The following is a 22,780-nucleotide window of genomic DNA, read 5'->3' on the forward strand; positions in this document are numbered from 1 at the left end:
AAGGAAGCCCCATGGGCAGGGTGCAGTGTATTTAAGAAGTAGGACATAGAGTGGTTTATTTGTGCATGTCCTAATAGTGAAATACTGTGTATTTTGTTTTCACTGTTGAAAGGCTATCTCTCCCATAGGTTAACATGGGAGCTGCTTGGTAATACTTTACAAATGTATCTTGTCAGTGGGGTCTGATAGAAAATTGCCTGAACTCAGGATTTAAAAGTAAATCTTGTATTGAAACATGATTTTTATATTATGTTTCGGAAATGCCACTTTTAGAAAGTGGGCACTTTCTTGCTTAACCATCCTGTGTCTCTGCCTTTTGTGTAGTCCCTGTCTGGGTTTAGAGTGCCGCTACCGAGCCCCTGCTTGCACTGTGACCTGTGAGCACTGTACTCCACACTGCCTTGTTTTACAATGCCGCCCTGGTATCCCTGACGATGCTGCAATGCCATCACCGAGGCCGCTGCCTGCATCGTGAGCTGTGGAGAACACGGAGCACCGTCCCGCTTCACAAAGCAGCCCTGGTCTCACCGAACTGTTGGCCCCGCACACTGCATAGTCCCGTCTCGCACCGCAGCCTTGGGTCTGCTGATGACAGCGCCTCAGCAACGACGGCGCTGACCTGTCAGCTCCTAAACAAGCACCACCCCGCTTCGCACCGTAGCTCTGGTCACACCAACCTAACTGGACAACTGTCACCGAGCCGTGGGCTGCACAGCGATGTGAGGGCACCGAACGTCGCTCCGCTTCACACCGCAGCCTCGATGCCTGGCGACACCGGTGCTCCTGAATTCAAACTCACAGAGTACGGCCTGCAACGTGTTTGACTTCAAAGACCCGACGACTCCTGCAGTAACTTTCGGAATCGATGCCTGCCGACACCGCTCCTCCCGAGCTCACTGCACGGTCCGACGCCCTGCATCTCCAAAGGTACTGTTTTACGGACCTCCCCGACACCGTAGCTGGGCCGCAATGCAGCGACCAGCTGGGACGAATGGATTTGTTTACTCACAACACCGTGATAGTCCCGGAAGGAGCTATCAACTTCAAGGAACTGTATATAAAGTCTATTTTTGCTTTATTGATATTGTGGATTACTGTATGTTGGATTTTAAATGTTTTGGCCTTGTTTTACACAGATAAATATTGGATATTTTTCTAAAACAGGTGTGGTGACCTTTTGTTGTGTTTTCACTGTATTACTGTTTGTTATATGCAAATGCTTTGCACAAGGCCTCTGAGATAAGCCTGACTGCTCATTGCCAAGCTACCAAGGGGGTGAGCAGTAGTTAGTTTAGATGTGTAATCCCCTTATCCTGACTAGTGTGGTGGATTCTGCCTGGCTTAGGTGCATACGCTAGCCAACCAGAAAACCCATTTCTAACATTCATTATTTTAAGAGTGTTTTTTTTTTGGGGGGAGAATCCGTTCATTCACATTTAAAGCATGTACATTCACACAATAAAGATATCAAAATAGAAAGCGAGCAGGGTCATGAAGGCACGCCCTGCAACAAACCAAGAATCATTAACACAAGTATACAGCACTGGAGCATCTCCCCCGCATGGTGGGGGAGGACCAGGAGGAATGATTCATGATCTACTGGGGAGGGGTGGCGGGGGGGAGGGGTGCGGGGCAATCACACAATCGCATGTGAACCAATGTACCCTCACTAATCCATTGCTAATCATTGTTTTGAGACTGTTAACATGATTTCCTTGTGGAAGTAATAAGCATGTCTAAGTACTACATAAGCAATTATCACTGCAATGGCACATATAGACAGATATAACTGCATGGACCAACACCTTTTTACAAACAGAGCTTGAGTGACAAAAACTGTTTCTAAATCTAATTTTGTGTCCTAGCAGTTTCTGAAATTTGGGCTGCATGTCTTGGCTTGTTTTAGTGAGCATCTGAAAGACTCTGAAATCCTTTTAGTTTTGTTACAGCTATTTTCTGATTAGAACTATATTTGCTTGTTAACATGAACCTTTTACAATTGATAATGCAGTGATGTACAGACCTATGCTTTCCTGGCCTATGCCAAAGTAGGCCTCAATTATGGTTAGACTTCATCTTTTCTGTTGGAGCAGTCATGTTACTTATTGTGTGTTTATATTTTTCACTGACACAGCATACATCAAAATGTGCACTGACACTTCCGGATGACATGCTGTTCTCAAAGAACTCCAGAGGAAGCCTTCAGTTTCTTTTCAAGGCAATTCCTCTTCGTTATTCATTCATGAGACTTTGCATTGCTTATGTAACCAGATTTGTTCTAACGCCTCCTATGACATGAAGGCAGAAGAGAATCATTAATATTCACCTAGGAGGAGGTAGTGCTAGGATGGTGGCATTATGTGACATTTAATAATACTGCACTGTGACTTGACAATGTATTGGTACATTTGGTCGCCTTGTGTTGACTGTGCGATTTCTATTTGGGAGTGAGAAAAACATCCTTGGGCCTCTACTAGGGATGCTGATCATTTTCCTATTGATTTGCTACATGCTCTGGACTTAGCTCAGGTTTTCAAAATTTGCTCATGCAGCATCTACTTTAAATGCTAAGAGTCTTCATGGAAATTTATTTCTGAGCCCTGTGACTGATTCATTGAGACTAACTATATTTTTGGCTTCTATATTTTCACTTTAATATTTTCCTAATAAACCTTTTATATAGTATCTTTTTGAGTCAGCCTTATTTATTGACTGTTTTTGGGATGCCATTTTGAATCTTATCTTTAGGGACATACTTACTCATCTATTCTTGAGAATAACATTGTGTCTGGCCCACCGTTTGGGCGCTACACCTCTATTATGTAAGACTACATGCAAAATAGCGCCCACAGTATACCGTGACAAATGCCTAACTTCAGGTGACTTACAAATGCCCATAACATGTGAACTGCTGGCTGACGCCACCGAACTCAGTGTGATGAAGATGCTAGAGGCAGACTGCTTACGGAAATACTAACAACCATCAAATATTTTATCCGCCCATGATACAGAGGGCAGAAAATGAGCAAACCACTTAATACCTATAGTGATAGAGCAAAATACACAATCAAAGGGTGTCTTAGAACGAAACATGAAAACTAGAATTCATACCTAGAAAGGCAAGCTTTATTCACAGCATGGTGCAGACTTTCGTTAGGGTACTGGGAGAGTCGTCGACAGATTCGCAACAGTTGTCGTGTAGACAATGATGATGCCAATGACTGGGCCTGTGAACATATAAGATAGTCATAAGGAAAGTGAAAAGTTCATGGTAAACCATTCGCCTTTACTTTTAAAGGCCAACATGTCACAAGCGCACGTGCACTATGTATGATTTAAGACAATAAATGATTATGTAGTATCGATTTCACAAAATGTTTTGGCACATTCAGATTACAAATTGCCCGTAATCCCATGGGGGGACTGGTAATCACAGTTCACGGCCTCGTAGGAATTTCAAGGCGTGCGGATTTCCACAGACCATCTAGGGTTCACCCACGGACTCCAGGTGATGAAAATAATCGAAATCTATGAGTAAAACTAAAAGGGAAAAAATAAGTAATTGCTATGAGATTCGGACATGGAATTACTGGTTTCCATAGTAATTCCTCATTTCTCAGGAACCTCAGGTTTCAATTTATAATCCCTGGTATTCCACACTCCTGGAATGACCAGAACCCCTGGTATCAGCTGTCATCAAAAAATCACTGGCACAGGTAATGAAGAAGGTCTTAACCTTTGCCTCCTAAACTAAACTCTGATCACAACAACAGCCAATATCATACTTGAACTTATGTAGTGCATGTGCAGAAGCAATTTAGAACCATAGTTTCATTTTTAGCAAGACCAGTAAGTAAACAGAGCATACGCCTGCGTTTGCCTTGAAGAAAGCGTAGCCACCAGTCCTGGAAGTCACCAACACCATCAAGAATCATAGTGTGGTTGGTAAAGAAAAACTTGTCACCAAAAACACTTGACAACTAAAACACTTTAATTGATGTAATGTAGCTATTTGTGGCTCTCTACTGAAGGACCAGTAGCCCAGGAATACATCACCATTCAAAACACTTTATCCTACTTGTGCTAACCGGAAGCCGATTGAATTTTTTGAGACAAATGTCTTAAAAACCATTTAAATTTGATCATTATCATCAGTGCCTTCGTATTGGTTTTTCAGCTCCAAAAGGCTCAGTAGAATCTCATCCTAAGGGCTTGATGTCTAAAGGCGGTGCCTTGAAGCAGTTTGCACTTTAGCACAACGACTTCTTTCTGGCGCAAACTTCTTTCTGTGCTGAAACGGATGCACTTCTACCAATAGATGCCATCCCCTTTTCAGATGTTGACCTCGAGTAAGTGCAATTGTGGTTTGCGACCACAATTGCAGCTGTTAACAACTGAAAAACTGCACTACAATTTGGAAGGGGGAGGGGAACACCCTGTTGTACACCCCACTCCTCCCATCCAAACTACAGTTGAAAGACTTTTCCAACTCAAAATGTGCCGTTGGCAGGTTGCGACTTGAGGTTTTGTAGTCTTAAAGAGGCAGCAAAACCAATTAGTACATCTCTTTTAGACACATGTTGCTATGGTCTTCACACCATCATGAAAGCAGTAATTAAAGCTAATTAACCCAAATATTAGTATGACGTCACTTAGCGATTATGACAATAATCGATACAAGAAAAACACAGCGATGGATCATTCGAAAACTACTTTGCTCCGGCTAGTCGACATTGTCTCCGACCTGCAGTTCTCTTCTTAATAAGCTCTTTTGAAGGACACTCTTGCGGACTTTGAGACGTACTTTAATTTGTATTTTCCTCTACGCTCTATATATGTGTTCTTTTTAGTATGTCGTTTAAAGCCTGGATTATCCCAGAGTCCACGTTGGCCTTTAATGATGCTTTTAGGTACTGATAAACCTCTGAGCAGGAGACATAACAGAGGGCTTGGATGTGAGTAGCATCCAGCTAGCAGGACAGCACGGTGAATGAGGAGGACCTGCTGGGGTGCTGCCAGGGCACTTAAGAAGTAACGGCCCTAATGGTCTAAGACTTTTTGCTGTCAGAAAACTGGCTGGGACTTGCAAAATCTTTGGCTTTGTGTCTCTAAAAAGGCAAATGACTATTGGCAGAGATAGAGACATCCCCCTCCCCCATCCAAATCACAATGCAATGTATCAAAGTATCAATGGTTTGCAGACGCAACTCGTTACAAACAGATGATTGGATACCGATCCCCAAAAGATTGTGGTATACATGCATAAAGGACAGCTGTCCTCTAAGGAGGGACAGCTTTTGCTTTCACTTTGTGAATGTAGGCTGTCGGCACCTGGGGTGGAGCAGAGGACAGCTGCTTGCACAGATTTTTTCATTGCAGCTCCTTCCCCTTTAAGGGCCAGGAGCCTGAGTAAGAAGGTAGGCATTATGGAAAGGCAGCAATGGATGGCTGCTGTCAGTCACAGGCCTACATCCCTGCATTCGCAGCCCGTTCGGTGTGATTCATAAACAGAATCCTGCCTCATAAGGGCAGGATTCAGTGAATCCTACTGACAGGCTTTTCTACACTGCAAGCGAGTAATACATTTGTGTCAGCAGGCAATGAAGATTGGTCATAAACCAGCTGGTGTGCAAAAGGCAGACTGCCTAAAAACTCAATCCATAGGGAGATCATGGTGCTTTTAAGTTAAAGAAGCTAATTGTTAACACAGGGGGGCACTCTTTGAATTTCTGTCCTGTTCACATATATATACTGGAGATACATGGTTACTCTGGAAAATATTAGTAGAATTTTAGCAGAAACCCACCCACCCATCAAGGTCTGAAGCAAGGGTGTGCCTTAGTGCCGCACCTTTTCAACCTTTTTATGTCAGATCTCACACCAGTGCTAGATCAGAATAATTCCCACCCCCCTCGTCTGGGCTTGGATTGACTAACCCAGCTATCATCATTTTATTTAGTCAAACTATAGTGGGCTTGCAAAAAACATTGAATGCACTTGCCACCTATGCAAAAAACAACGACAGAGATGAATATAGGAAAAACAAAAACAATGTCACTTAACATCCCTTTGAGCCGTGTCCAGAATTTCTTTTGAATGATTCACGCCTTGAATCAGTAACAAACTACAAATATCTTGGTCTATACTTAGTTTCTAGAGGAATTTTTACTCGACAAAAGCAACACATCAACCAGAAGGGATCAGTCCCGATTCATGCTCTCATCATCTTGGCAAGGAAATTGAATGGTCCGTCTTATCAGCCACTCCTAACAGTAATAGCCGCCAAACTACTACCAACAATCACCTACACAAGCATGGCAATGAAAGGCCAAGATGCCGAAATGTTGGACAGGATACAGATAAAAGCATTTAGGCGAGTATTTAACCTACAGAAGAATTCTTCTCCTGCACAGATCCGCCTTGAGTTTGAACTTGTTAACCAAGATGTATCCAGAAGAGAAACAGCAGTAAAAAAATGGTATAAAATCAGCCGCTCATCCAACTCCTTAAATCAAGCCTTATAGTCAGAATTACAAAACAATCAGTCATTGGAACACCATAAATACCTCCAAGACTCTATTAAACAATTAGTTCTCACAAATCTATGAGCATTTGGTGTCAACTATGACACCTTCAGAAGAATAACAACCAAAACCACAAAAAGTATCTCCACGCTGGCAGACAAAAACAATTTTAGTATCCGAACACACACGTATGGATGGTAATAAAACACAACACCAACTCTTCGGTGGCCATATACATGTCCATTCCTTTTTCAGTACATATTAAACGCTGATTTTTTTCCTCACGTCTGGGAAACATACCAGCATTAGCAGCTATGCCAGCATGAAAATATAATGGCCCAATAGTATGCAGGCACTGTAATCAAAAGACAGAAGACCTAAATCATCTGATCTGCACCTGTTCAGGACTCCAAACAATCAGACGACAATAGTTAAAGCGCAGTTTTAATAAGAGATAAATGCGCACCTGCAAGGAAGCGAAGCTGTATAGCCTGCATCAACCCTGAGGATCCCCAGAGACACTGTAAATGTGTTGAATATTTAGATATAGCGTATCAAGAGTATCCGAAAAACACTGCTGACCAGTTGACGGAAGCATGATATGGAATATATAATCATCTCAGTGATGATGTAGGATACTGCTAAAAGACTTGCAAAAATGGAGCTATTCAAGATTGTACAAATATTTTGCAGGAGGATTTGAAATGATACTGTTTTTTTATCCAAAAGCATTATGATTAATCTTCACTTGATGAAATTAGCACAAGATTCATTTTTACCTGTAATACTCAGTGAATATTTAGGACACTGCTAAAAGAATAGTGAAAAATTAAACCATTTCAGGATTGTACAAATATTTGTATGCAGAGGAGTTTCAATATTTGATATTAGTTTTATATCTAAAAGGATTATGTTTTATCTTCATTCCATGAAATTAGCAGAACATTTTTACCTGTAATACTGAACGTATGTTTTGTCTTTAGATTCATTGTAGCAAACGTACAGTAACGTAAGTTTTGATTTTAGAGTCATTGTAGGAAATGCATAGAAACACACCACGTTCACAGAAGCTGGAAATAGTCCATAAAATCAGGTCGGTGACAACGTAGGACAATACTAAAATATTATGTTAAAAAGGTACCTATGGACGGTTGCCCAAATATTCAATCATGCACTAGTGTCTTAATGCTGATACTGGTTATATGCCAAGGAGCGTTTTGATTTACTTCCAACCGATGAAACCTTCACAAGAACTTTACATGTAATACCGAAGTATGTATTTATTAGAACCATTGTAGTAACGTATAGTATCATAACGTGTTTTATATACATTGTTATGGTTTTAATTAACTAAAAACAATAAACTTGGCTTGTCGACTTGATTAGTAGCATTTTAAATATTTGTTAAGCTTTGCTGAAGTTGAGGCAACCTCAGCAAGGTAGTAAAAGAGTTCAGGCACCAGTAACCCTGTGTGTACCATCTACTCAGCAGCACTGAAGTTAAATAAACAAATAAACACATATCAATAAATAAATATAAATAAGTAAGTAAATAAATACTCACAGTGGGGTCCTTTGTTTCCCGGAGTTTGTGCGTTAATGTCAATAACTGTTCCACTGCATTCTTTGGTACATTTGGGATCTGTTGAGAAATCAGAAGACATTGTCTCGGACCAAAATATTGAGCCTTAATCACAAGATGCAAATGGTCGGTAGGTAGGCACATGTTCTCTTCATTCCTAACCGGTCAATGCAATGCAACAAACACCACAGTATTTATTGTCAAATTTGTCTTGAGAATATACATCAAACTAAAAATTTGCTCAATAATACATTTTTAAGAAACTGCATCTGCCTAAACTATGGTGTGCTTTGGTCAATAAAATTATGTTTGTGTAACTTTAGATACATTCTCCCGATTCCTCAAGCTTGCCAACTTGGCTGTGAAAAGTAAACGTTGTATGGATGTAAGTAGTTATGTATGTATTTATGTATGTATCTATACACCAATCGATAGATATATCTACAAAGTGAGTATACAAACACACAACAAACATATAAAGTGTGTCTAAGCAACACAAAATTGAGATATACTCGCTAGACCTTCAAGATGCATATTTTCCCATCCTAAATCCTAAATGCAAAGAAACATAAAAAGTACTAGATGTTTGCATACAGCCAAGAAGCACCATTGCCCGAACACAGTCTAGCCAATGGCTAGTAGTCCATCCAGTACTTTTTTACTGACGGTCGAAGCAGCTAGTTTCTGAAGATGAACATCTATCCAAACCTGGATGACTGGCTAGTGAAAAAGAGCCTTTACCAGAATGTTCTCTAAGAGTTCTCACAATACCTCACACGTTTGTCTACATACATGATGAGACATTAACATCCTTTCCTATGCAGTAATTCAGAATACACCTCTTTGAACTACAGCCAAATAGGTCTTATCTCTCCTCGGACAATAGGATACTGCATCACAATGAACACCTAAAGCTGTGTCTCAAAAGTTCTGTTGTGGCGGAATTTAGGAAAGGTTGCGTTCTCAGTGCCATAGGACTGAAGCTACACTGACTGGTGAGACCCAATAAAGTGTAAAAGGGTATGATGGTGCTTCTGTTCCAAGTCAGTGGGGGCATGACCTAGCGTTTTGGCAGGAGCGCTCCATTTCAGGTAGGACCAAAGGTAATTTGCATAGGGCTGGTCCCCGGTTGTTGCAGTAAAGTGAGCAAAAGAATTAAGGATTGGAATGCGGCCCAGAGTAAGTACCAAAAGCTGAAATTAATTTAAGCATTCCATGTATGCCTTTTTTGTTTCTCGCAGTGAGAAGCCCCGAGTGCAGCAGACCTGCCTGCGTTCAAAAGGCCATTGCAGTCATTTCCACATCTTTGATAATGCCAACAAGGCACCTACCGGTCTGGGGGTCCTTGGGTCATTGCATTGTGGAGACAGGGCCTGGCACTTATGACCGGGCTGTTCCAGCTCGGGTTTTGCTATATTTGTACTATGTCGCTTTTTTGACTGCTAGTGTTTTAGTAGTATTAGTAGTAATTGAATACAGCCTTAGAGCCCTCTGTAGCGGGCTCTACCGACCATTAAAGACCTACTCCAGCGTTAAGGCCCTAGCCGAATGCGAGTGCCTTTAAGAAGGGAGCAGGCCTTTAATGGTCTGAAGAGCCCGCTAGGGAGGGCTCTAAGGCTATTAGAACATTCTGCCTCTAGAGGGCACAATGTTCTAATTTGTAAAACAAATGTCTCACAGAATCAGAGTGGGTTGAAATCCCCTTGGGCTCTGTAAGGCCTTTGTTAAACATTGAAAAGTTGATGCTCCGAGCTTCTACCAGCCATTAGAACCCCAGAGCACTCCGTTTCTAATAAACTATGGTGCTGCTGAGTTTATCTGAAACCTTTATTGCCAATGTTAAACTTTCTTCATTCCAGTTCTCCTAATAAATTGTCGCTCTCAATATTCTCAATTTAAATGTGTGATACTTGAGGATCTTGTGGCAGTCATTCACCTACGATAAAAAATCAATTTGTTCAATGCTTCTACCTTTCAAGCAAAGGCAGCTGGGATTAGGCACTGCTGGGAGGCTGGGGGGAGGGGGGCACTGATTTCCATCCTGCTTATTTATTAGGTGTCTCTTTCTCTGGTTTCCCTTTTATGACTAGGCATTTTTTTCCTTGTCTTCACCTCATTCCGATTCACATCCTTCCATCTTTTTATTTAAACTCTGCCTTCTAAGTATAACCAACCACCGCTACTTAATGCATTTCCCTCATTCCTGGTCTTAAGATGCGGGGTAGACTGAGAAACAACCTAGCCAGTAAACGCCAAAAAGAAATCTGTATAGAACTGTTGCTGGTTATAGGCAGGGTCACTGGAATTATGGGATTTTGCGGCTGTGGCGACTTTCGCATAATTATAGATTTGTTGCATAATCTGCAGATTTTAACAAAAAAAATAAGTTGTTTCTAGCTCAAATGTGTCAAAAGTTACTGAAAACGAAGTGACACGTGCTTCTGCGCACTGGGAGACCGTTTGCAAAGTTGGATTGGTTGCCTTTCTGTTGCTTATTGCTATATTAGGGTGTTAAACTAGTACTAAAAAAAGTGCAACTAATGCCCAGTGTTAACAAGTTTAAAATTGACAAAATAATGAAGTCATACTATCAAAAAATGTGCTGTATAATGCCACATAATTAGCCTTTTCTTGCCCCAGAAGTTACTCAACCCTGCCACATAATTTAGCCCTCCACTGCAGCATAATTCCAGTGGCCCTGGTTATAGGTCATGATTGTGAGTAAAACACATCACTGGGACTATATGTGCACACAGTGTACTCCTATTGATATCCACAAATGTCTTACAGACGTCAAGGAAAAATACACACAAAGTTTTTTACCATGAGGTACCCTACTAATGGAAAGAATATTGGAGAAACACTGTCAATGAGTCTTACCATTCCTTGAATAATTTCCATCTCTTCCTTCATAGTTAGGGGCTTCACAGTATGGAACAGGAACATGGTCAGAAGCTCTGGGCCCAGCCACTGCTGCGCGCTGCCTCCAATCACAGGGGGCTCTGCCAGAGCAATGATCCTGAATGAAGGGTGAATGGGGAAGATGGACCTGCAAGGCAAACAGACAGCGCAGATGGATCACAAGCTACAGAGATCTCATGAGAACCACTATAAATTCACCCCGCACTGGTGCCCAGCAGAGGACCTCCAACAAAGGAGACGTCGCCATTTGAAAGGAAAACATCTGATGCTTTGAAGACCCTATCAAGCCATGAACGTCAAACAATGAGTTCACTTGCTTCAGCAGCATAGAGGTAAAAGGCTCATTAATTTTAAAAGCAAATGAATGCGTTTCCATATATTTCTAATACTTAGTTCAAAACTTCGACAAATGTGACGTGACATGATGGATGTAATATGGAATTTTGGGAACAGCTTCCCAAATCCAGCGGGCAGAAGAATGAATGCAAGAACTGCATACAGCCTGGTTCAAGCACAGAGTCCAAATGGTTCATCTCTGTTTATCGGTGCTTTTTCAGGAAAACTCTGCATGTGCACGTCAACTTGGAGGTCTAGCTTTTAAATTCCTGCTGCATCCTGTGATGTGGTCGTCTGCACTTGGAATTACAGAGAACAATGAAATTAAAAGACAATGTTAATTAAGTCTCTGGAAAGGATGGATATGACGTTTGGAGCCATCTGCTGGTGAGCAGACAAACTGTACGACCAATTTTGACTAATTAGGTTTATGGAAGTGAATGCTCTAGGCTTAAAGAACAATTCAATGTCTAGTTATGATTCAGTTACAAACGAAAGTCTAAGTCATGTTTTGCTTAAAATGTGTTCTATAAGAATAAAAGACATATTTCATTTCAATCGCATGGTAAAATCCTACAAAAAAGGTTAAATGGAGTACGGATAAATGACTAATAATTTTGCACAGTGTCCATTTAATGAAGCATTACACACAATAGGAGGGATGCAGCTTGCCATTTCATGTATGTAGACTGTCATGCAAGAAATCAAAAGATATATTGGCTCCCTTAGGTGGTATACACAACCAATCTGCATGTGTGTATCATGAAATCTAGTATGGAAGGCAACTATTGATTATATGAGTACATGGAACAAATCGATGCTGCAACATATACGATTATGTTAAATGTACAGATAGCACGGATCATTAGTATGGACAATATTACTAAAGCCTGTGTTAGACTTTGCAATTCTTTAATTAAATCCACCTATTTTCCGGAGTCCAGGAATACAACCACTGTACACACTACACATTCTTTTGTCTGGGCCCAACACTTCTTATTCTGAGATAGAGTGTGTCCTCCTTTCAAGGGGATTATATCATCACAGGAGTATGCTCATCTAAGCCTACATACACACCTCTAGAAAGACAGGTAAGTAATAAGACACCTCACACTCACAGCATACTTGAACTCGCACATGCTGGCTCTTATGGCTCTGTCACATGCTAAAGTATTTTACTAATGTCTTTCCTTCTTGCTCTGGGACTGGACAACTTGTACCCTCCCTGGTGAAAACCCATGAGTATCTTTGAACTTACTTTGGGTAGCGAATGAAAAGCTGCGGGAGAAGTGGACACGTGACCGGGTGTGATGGTCTTCCTCTATGGTATCCCTTTTAGGGATTACACAAAAAAACAGGTGTATCTAGAGTACCAGACTTGGTAATATGTGAATAGCATTTTACCTGTACAGGGTCCACCCCATGAACATGAAGTGGGGTCTCAACTTTCCCTAACTCACCATCGTTTTGGTGACCCCAACAAGTGGTAACCTGCAACTTAACACCTACGTACTACAACCTAGAAGTCATTAGGTTTGTGCACCCCTCCAACTCCTCTTTGATCTCTGCATATAATTGCCTATGAAGATGGTTTCGGGGCCACGGTCGCCCATGATTTATTTCTGCACCAGTGGTCAGGATCTATGCTAGTCTACAACATCCAACCCTTAGGTCTCTTAGTACCTTATCCATCCTACTTGCAGGTTCAGTTCATGAATAAGTCTTATCAAAGAAAGTTTTATTTCCTTATCCCTCCATGCTGGGTACGCGAAGGCAGGAGCCTCACGGGGATTCCCTTCTGGCAGCATGACTGCAGGCATAAGATGAAAAAATCAGAATGCTCTCACATTTCTCGCAATCCCATGCAGGATCTCGCCCGATTGTGCACCTGCAGGTACTGCCTCTCAATCAGATTTGGCCCAGGCATATCCTTCCTGATAAACAGGATACAATGATTTTCTCAATTTCATTGGCACACAAGCTGTCGGGCCTGGACCAATACTACATAAATACTCAAGCATGTACCGAGTCTCCATACAAACTCAAGGCATTGTCTCATACCCACACAAAGATGTTGTTGCCTTAAAAATAAGGTTGTTCTTCAGGAGAATGTCAGGAGAATGTCTCACCTCTGTAAACAGGATGTTAATGATTGTGTATCTTGTGATACTGCTTATATTAAAAAGCAACCATTATATGAAAGGATAACCTGAATCTAGACCAGCCAGAAAGGAACTTATTTAAAATAGAAAGAAATGATTCAGAATATACGCTTGAGAGGCAACAGAAATTAAAGTATAGCAGACAACAATTTGGACACAGGACTATAGTAAACAAGACGAGTTAGTCACTGCTTGTAGTTTTCTCTTTTTTTAATCTATTTTTCATTTCAACAAGTACAGCCAACGTGTTTCGCCTAAACATGGGCTTCCTCAGGGCACAATCATGCTAGCAAGTGGTCTATTCCATGTCTGAGCCAAATCGTCGCACTATCGCAGCATCCTCCTTCGCGTTTTGCTGTTTACTGTCCCAAATATAGAACTTAACGGGATTCCAGTCCTGATGCGAGGTAAGTATGATCGCAAAAAATCATAAAACGGAGAGTATATTGGTTAATGCAGTGTCCGGCAGTATGAGTTCTACGGACTACAGAATGTTACCTCGCAGCATTGTTGTCGATGGAATTGATGAATTCTATACATCAATTTTAATAATTATTAGTGCATATTTTTATTTTATTTTAGGTGGGAATTAATTTTTTTATCTAAACTTTAGTAAGATAATGTTACTTACCAAGTAAGCATCTGTTCTTGGCATGTAGAGCTGTAGATTCACATGTTTTGCAATACTCCTGCCATCTAGTGTTGGGTCCGGATGTTTGCAAGTTGTTTTTGTTCGAAGAAGTATTTCCAGTCACGAGGTAGGTGACTCCTCCTTTCGGTGATAGTGCGCATGGGCATCGACTCCATTGTTAGATTGTTTTCCCGCAGAGGGTGAGAATGGAGTTAGTATATGTAGAATAGAGATGTTCATGCGTATGAATGTGAATTAAGAACTACAACAACTACAGGAGACTGGGGGCGCATGTTAATCTACAGCTCTACATACCAAGAACAAATGCTTACTGGGTAAGTAACATTATCCATTCAAGGCATGTGAGCTGCAGATCACATGTTTTGCATGGACTATATAGCAGTAAACTCCCAAATCGGTGGCTAACCTGTAGTGGTTGTAGTTGTTTGAAACAGTGTTTTCACTACTGCTTGGCCTACATTAGCCTGTTGTCTTGCTAACACATCTACACAATAGTGTTTGGTGAATGTGTGCGGTGTAGACCATGTTGCTGCCTTACAAATATTAGCTATGGGAATATTTCCCAAGAATGCCATAGTAGCCCCTATTTTGCGAGTAGAGTGCGTTCTAGGGAGTACTAACAAAGTTCTCTTTGCTTTAACATAACATGTTTAGATACATTTTACAAACCATCTTGCAATACCTCACTTAGATATAGGATTGCCTTTGTGAGGTAGAGAAAAAGCAACAAATAGTTGCTTTGTTTTCCTAAAATCTTTGGTTCTTTCTATGTAGTAAAGTATAGCACATCTAACATGAAGTGTGTGTAGGGCTCGTTCTGCTACAGAATCAGGTTGAGGAAAGAACCAAGGTAACGCAACTGATTGATTGATATGAAAAGCAGAAACTACTTTAGGGAGAAATTTAGGGTTGGTGCAAAGAATCACAATCTTTGTGAAGTTGAAAGGAAGGGTCTTGTATAGTTGTGTTTTTTTAAACACTTTATTTTTCGATCCTTTAAACATCATGTATATGTCATCGCAAACAAGCAATATATGAATTCTAAGTCTCACACCTATTGGTTCAATAGCAGTCGCATTCATGGCAGCATTATTTGCATAGTCGCCCAGTACACTTATCCCGTAATACAAAACTTTCACTTAGCTCAGCATCACACCCCTGCCACGTAGTTGTCATCTCCGCACCTCCCCCACCCGACATCTCCAATTCCCACATTCTTACTTCATACCCAGCCTCGGGCCATTCCGGCTGCATATAGGACATCCATCCGATCAACCCACTCCCTCCGGTACAATGCCTTTTTCTAACTGCGTGTCCAAGGCTTGTTTATGAGCAGCAACATAGTCCCTACACGGACCCCATATGTCCCTGGGGCGGGATGTCAATGGCAGCAAGCTAGCATAACATTCGGCATTAACATTACAATATTTGAGACTTTGCATCCAATCCTGCAATTTGGGGGCAGTTTTCCGGCCCCAATGTATTGCGACCTCTCTTTTGGCCAAATGTAGACCTAAGGAGGCCAGCTTTCTGACTTTTTTGGGGATCTGTACCGTGTATCCCAACAGCGCAATCTCAGGGATGGGGTTCAGTGGGATGCTGATTATTTTCCCCAGTGTCATGTGTACGCCTGTCCAGTACGCCTGTAAGCGAGGGCAAGTCCAAGCTAAGTGTATGAAATCGGCATGCGGTGCGGCGCATTTTAGAAAGGAGTGTGACCTATTGGTGTCTATCCTGTGTGACATAGCAGGAGTAAAATAGGCCCGGTGCAGAAATTTAAAGTGAATCAGTTTGTGCCTACTATTTAGGGATATATCTTTAGTGTCCTCGCAACATTATGTCCATTGGTCATCCGTTATGGGCCCCCCAACATCCGCCTCCCAGGCTTATCAAAGTTTATTGTCACTTATTGGTTTCATGTCAATGCTAGCCTTGTACATTTTAGAAATTAGTCGCGCCCCATCCGGATTCTCTATCACTAGCGTAAGTGGGGGGTAGGAGTCTAGCTCTATGGGAAATGTGGGAAATGCGGCTCGGAGAGCCGACCTGACACGGGTCATGATGAAACGAGTCATGAAGCTGCAACCTGTCATCCTGGCGTCCTCATCTAGGAAGAAAGCATGCCCCTCGGGGAATAGATCCCCTATTTTGCTAATATCGAGTGTAGTCAATGTGCGCTGTACTAGGCTCTCTCCTGTGAGTGGGAACCAACGAGTGTTTGGCAGGGGAAGGGAGGATGAATATAAATGTGTAGCGCCGGTGAGTTTCCTCAACTTCCCCCAAATCCAGGAGGTGGTAGAAACTGTCTGTATGTCGCATCTGTCTCGAGGGTAACCGCCAGGTAGTACTGTGGAAAGTTTATCTGGAAGTACAAGGTCCGCTTCTGGTCAAAGGAACGGTATACGTGCATCTGGGAGGGTCTTGTATAGTTAATGCCTGAAGTTCACAAACTCTCCTTAGTGAGGTTATCGCTATGAGGAAAGCAACTTTCCATGATAGGAATTGTAACTGACATTTGTGCATTTGTTCTAAAGGTGGACCCATTAGCCTTGTAAGGAATATGTTTAAGTTCCACTCTGGAGCAGGGGGAATTCTTAGTGGTATCACCCTTTTTATTCCTTCCATGAAGGCTTTACTCACTGGTACTTTGAACAGAGATAAGTGTTGTCTATTTTGCAAGTATGCAGCTACGGCTGCTAGATGTAAACAAATGGATGTGTAAGCTAGTCCACATTGCTGTAAATGCAACAGATAATAAATGATGTTCTGTACAAAAGCATCAAGTGGATTGATATTGTTGTTGTTACAATAGACAACAAACGTTTCCATTTTGCTGCATAACATGCTCTATTAGTAGGCTTTCTAGCCTCTTTGAGAATATTCATACAGTCTGGTGGCAATTGTAAATAACCAAACTCTATGACTTCAGGAGCCAAATCGATAGGTTGAGTTCTCTGGGATTTGAATGTCTGATTTCTTCATGGCTCTGAGTGAGAAGACAGGGTGTGTGATGTAGCTTTTGATGTGGAACCACAGAGTTCTAACAGGGTGGTGCAACAAGGTTGACGAGCCCATGTGGGAGCTACCAAGATCAGTGTGAGGGACGTTTGTCTGAGCTTCCGAACCAGTAATGGAATTAGTGGGAGAGGCGGAAAAGCGTAAGCAAATATCCCTGACCAATTCATCCATAGAGCATTGCCCTTGGATGCTGGGTGTGGGAATCTGGATGCGAAACTTTGGCATTTTGCATTGTGTACTGTGGCAAACAGATCTATCTGTGGAAAACCCCATTTGTGAAAGTAGGGAAGAAGAACTTTAGGGTGAATTTCCCACTCGTGTATTTGCTGCCTGTGTCTGCTGAGCAGGTCTTCAATCTGATTGTCTACTCCTGGAAGTTGTTCTGCTAGGAGATAGATTTTGTGGTGAATCGCCCAATTCCAAATGCTTTGTGCAAGGCGTGACAGTTGGAGAGAGTGAGTCCCTCACGGTTCCTGTAGGTAATACATTGCTGTCATGTTGTCTGTGCGAACTAAGACAGTCTTGCCTACAAGTTGGGTGAGAAAAGCTTTGAGTGCTAGGAACACTGCTAGAAGTTCCAGGTAGTTGATGTGGAGACTCTTGCGATTGTCTGACCACAGTCCCTGTACTGTGTAATGTTGAAGATGGGCACCCCAACCGGCTAACGATGCGTCTGTTGTAACTATAGTCAGTGGAATCGGGTCAATGAAAGGCCGCCCTTTTGCCAAGTTTTGAGGGTTCCACCACTGCAGAGAGCGATGAGTCTGGCTGTTTACCAACACTAGATCGGATAATAGACCCTGTAACTGATTCCACTGACGCGCTAGACATTCTTTTGGAGGACGCATGTGAAGCCTTGCATGAGGTACGATTGCAATGCAAAATGCCATAATTCCCAGCAGTTGCATGAAGACTCTGGCTGGTAATGATTGGTTGGGTTGGAATTGTAATACTGTGGGCCGCATATTGTGAATTCTGGCTACATTGGGAGTGGTTAGAGCTTTGAGGGTTGGGGGAAGCTCCCAGATAAGATTGCACTTGTGCCAGACACAGGTGAGACTTTTTTGCATTTATTGTAAAACCTAACTGGTGAAGTAGGTGCTCTATTGTCTGAGTGTGAAGTTTACAGTTCTGAAAGAGAAAACGCGCTCGAAAACAATACCGTCGAGGTAGAGAGAGTAGGCACCAAAGGGGAACCAGAGGATCGATTCCAAAGCGGAGCGCAGCAATACCCGTTCGAACTCGATGGCGGGAAAATGGTGGGAAAAACAATCTAACAATGGAGTTGATGCCCATGCGCACTATCAATGAAAGGAGGAGTCACCTACCTTGTGACTGGAAATACTTCTTCGAACATCCAGTCTCCAGGGTCAAGGACAGACAAGACCTGGGCCAGGGTGACCATTTAGAATTTCTCCTGCCGGAGGAAGGCGTTGAGAAGTCGCAGGTCTAGAGTAGGCCGAAGACCTCTGTCTTTCATGGGCACCAAAAAGTAGCAGGAATAACAACTGCACCCTACTTCTGGCACCAGCACTCTCTCAACAGCCACTTTGGCCAAAGGGCTTGCACTTCCTGCTACAAAACGGAGAGATGGTCCTCCGTCAGTCAATATGAGGACTGTCGAAGGTGCGGCAAAGAAGAGAGAAAGAGCAAAGTGTATTCCTTGCTAGCAATCTGTAGGATCCACTTATCCAACATGATTGCCTGCCAGCCCGGTAAGAATCAGTGGATTATTCCTCCTGCTGGGTGGTTGTGTCGCTGCAAGGGCATGCTAAAGAGGTTTTGCTGGTGGGGCTGCAGGGGGGACGGGTTTACTGGAGGGTCTGGGCTGTTCTGTGGGCTTGGTTACGGGGGCAGTGGGCACCATGATCTCTACCACAAAACTGCTGGGTTCCCCATAGTCGCTGAATGGGTTAGTGGTAAGAGGTATGAAAATATGAGAGAGACCCCTCACATGAAGGGGACAGGGTTCCACAGACCATAAAGTGATATATTTTCCTATGTACACACCATATCTCAATATTAACACACCTCATACATACCAAACATAAACTAGCACAAACATATACCACTGAAGATTAAGAAAAGGTATATGGTTTTAATTATTCCTTTTAAACACAATACAAACATTTTTCCACTTTAAAACGTTATATACACACTGAAATAATTAAAAATACAGCACATGCATATCATCTCAGACAGTACAAGTAGTCTTTACAAATAGACACATCTACAGATAATGCCACCTAGTTACTTGTGAATTCATTAAACATATATGTGTACCCAGTGAATTGCAGATCGTGTCTTCAATACTTTGTCAACGCGTTTCGGTGAACAATACCAATGACAACCAAAATTTAAATATCACTTCCCCAATATTCTATCATATCATATGACATCAACTGGTGATCTTATCAACAATCAGTTATAGTGCTCCGCTCCTCACGTGCTCCTCAATGGGGAATTTATGGGTGATCATCTATTTTACTCTATGTTGTTGCAGTTTCTCTTCCCTTTATCTCAATGTAACAGGATGATGCCCTGTGTCGGGATTTATGAGTGTTACAATAAATACTCCTACTCAGTGTAACCGAACGAAAAATGCATTTCGCTATTGAGATCAGTCACAGACTGATCACTGAGGGATAGATTCTGATGTTAGATGTTAGAGATTTTTAAAGGTGGCATATTGGAATATAATGAGGCCGAGTGCTTTTCTCAAGGTTAGTAACAGCAGGATGATGATTTAGAGGGACAAAGGAAAACCTATTGTGAAGTAGTCCCTGTAGGGAAACATCAATCATTTTGCTCTCAGTTACACCGAGTAGGAAGTATTTATTGGAACACTCGTATATTCGGACACAGGGCATCATCCTGATACATTGAGATGGCAGGTGAATGCATTCTGTGAATACAAATATCAGTTTCACACATGACATAGGGGTAATGCAACAATTTTACAGTCTGTGCCACCATCTGAGGATCACACAAACAGCCTGATAAATGTTCTAATAGGGAATGCTGAATAAATCCAAGGATACATATGCATTAACACAAACAAAGCAGTCATCAAGACTTTCAAATGATGTGTTAATTAAGAATGATCCTCAAACCCCTGATGATAGGTTGGAAAACCTCCTGGTACCCTTTTCCTCATCTCTTCTTGACCATGAGGACAACTAAAATAGCACAAGCATTGGGTGAGAGCATATAAAGAATGAATCTAATTTCCTATCAACTAAAGTTTCCTCAACTCTTCAAGACATATCTATTACTCAATGGGCCTTAGAATAATCGATCAATACACAGAAAACATAATTATGACTATGGATGAGCTTGCCCCACAAAACCTGAAATGACTTAAAAACCATGACTGGTAAAGAACTGAACCTGGACAGTAAAGCACTCAGAGCTGTGGGACAGACCAGATGCAATGCTTAATAATAACCCGTACATAATTTGCGAAAAATGTCACCCTTCTTTTCAAAGAGAAAATGGACAAGATTGAAATCTCCTTGCCCAGACCAATGCTATCCTTATAACTGTGGATCCATTTCTGAAATCCAATTGACTTGGTTGGAACTTAATCAGAATTTCGCGAAACCACTGCTAAACTAAACCCTCTTCCTACTGCACTGATTCCATTCTGCCATCTACCAACAATGATATTGGTACTTCGTTTATGTCATTCTGGGTCAATCTGAGTAATACACCTCTATCTCAGGTTTCTTCCTCGTATGACTTAAGAGTAGTCCACGTCACTTGACATTTGGGGAAAAAATAGGCCCTTATATCAAATATATGAGCAACTATGGTCAAGTGTCAAACCAACCATTTCTCGCTCAAGTGAAGAAAAGCCTCATTGAGAACCATCTCCAACTACTCATTACTGAAAACAACCTTGTTGAGGACTTACATTTTGGTTTCAGGTAGGCTGCAGCACTGAATTGTAAATTATGACTCCTCATCCTTTAGAAAGGGTACTCCAGCTTTGCTACCCTACTTGATCTCTCTCTGAGGCGCCTGACACGATCAACCATTCCATACTTTCAAGAATCTTTGATAAGAGAATAGTCTTTGGGAAGAGGATGCTCATCAGGATGCACGGCTTAGGCAGAGGGTGGTGGTTTGCTACCTGATGCATTTCAGTTTTGTGAATTGTATATGTTCATGTACATGAATAATAACTGATCTCCCTACTCATGCTCTTACATTCAATACAACATAATCTTACTGCAGTTATAAGTAAACAACTGTGGATGATTCTATTCTTACAGAGCATTACAGCACAGAAAATATTACCTCTTTTGAAGCTCTTCGTCTGACAACTGCAGATCTTGTTTTAACTGTTGATACCTGTCCTCTCTTACAAGTCTTGTGCCTTCATATAGAGTCAGTTCTCGGTCATGGATTAATCTGTTGGGAAAATAAAATTGATTCCTTCAACTCACACACTATAAATCAGAGGTTAATGGCTATTGCATACACCATCACTCAAATGAAATATCCTCTTAAAACAGGCAGCATTAATCTTCTATGAAAATAAGATTAGGGATGTCTGAATGATCTTATCGAGGAAAAGGATGACCACTAGAGAAAGATAATCTTTAGATGTCTTAAATAAGTAATGTTTCAGTGTGGTAGCTACAGACAGGATTTTAATGCTTCTAGACTAAGTAAATAATGATATCAGGTTTTTAACAGTATGACAGTGTGAGATTTATGACAGTGTGCAATCTGCTGAGTTTGTAGTGTGCAGCACATGAAAGCCATAGGCTATAATAATTAAAAAGAAATACCATGAGTACAAATATGTGTACATTATCTCACTGACAACTTCACTTAGCCTGAAAAAGTAAAAGAGAAAACAATAAAAGCCTAGAGGATGAAGTGAGTTTAGTTACATCCTAAAACAAAAATGTGAAAAGGAAATCGATTGGCTATTTAAAAAAAGATAAGTCAACAGAGTGAAATGTGATATAAGCATAACAACAAAGTCGGTCTGAAATGGCTGCAGAGAAATGTAATTGCCACGAGGAAAACGCCATTTTCAAAAAAGACTACATGATTGTTACAACCATAATTATAAAAACACTGGGATTGGTTTAAGCAGCTTTGAACGAAATGGAACAACAAAGCTTCAAGTCTAGTTCTACAATATGTAGAACATTTTATTTTTAATTGGATTTACAAACAACAACACAATAATCATCTGCCTATGTAAGAAAGACAATTACTCACCTAATAATAACCTACTTTGCAATAAGCATTTCAATTGCAATTGCAAATCAAGAGACCACCTTAAATGAAAACATACGCCATTCTTCCTTGAGATCTGAAAGTAAGACAGTCCTGCTTATATACACTCAAAGTCAATGTGGGAGCTACATCATTTATTGGTAGAGTTATTACTGGAAAAAGAACAATGTCATTTTCACACTTGCGCTTGTAGTGGCACGACAGTCAGAACTTAGCCACATAGACGACTGCAAGAGCTAAAAATGATCAAACCATTAGAGAACTGCTGCTGACACTTTCTACTTCCACACTATCTTTGGCAAAGACAACACCTGGCATCTAAGAG

General features: G+C 41.4%; 1 protein-coding gene across 1 annotated transcript in view; it reads right to left on the reverse strand.

Annotated features, from left to right (window-relative positions):
• Window positions 1-22,780, reverse strand: part of VWA8 (von Willebrand factor A domain containing 8) — a 1,291,603-nt gene that overhangs the window by 778,808 nt on the left and 490,015 nt on the right. Inside the window, exons 14-17 of the mRNA XM_085621802.1 lie at window positions 21,499-21,612; window positions 10,987-11,155; window positions 8,089-8,166; window positions 3,112-3,227 (exon numbers count right to left, since the gene is read on the reverse strand). Coding sequence (XP_085477928.1) covers window positions 3,112-3,227; window positions 8,089-8,166; window positions 10,987-11,155; window positions 21,499-21,612 — 477 coding nt within the window. The remainder of the gene's footprint in view (window positions 1-3,111; window positions 3,228-8,088; window positions 8,167-10,986; window positions 11,156-21,498; window positions 21,613-22,780) is intronic.

This window comes from Triturus cristatus, chromosome 8 (genome assembly GCF_964204655.1).
Source record: "Triturus cristatus chromosome 8, aTriCri1.1, whole genome shotgun sequence".
NCBI classification, from domain to species: domain Eukaryota; kingdom Metazoa; phylum Chordata; class Amphibia; order Caudata; family Salamandridae; genus Triturus; species Triturus cristatus.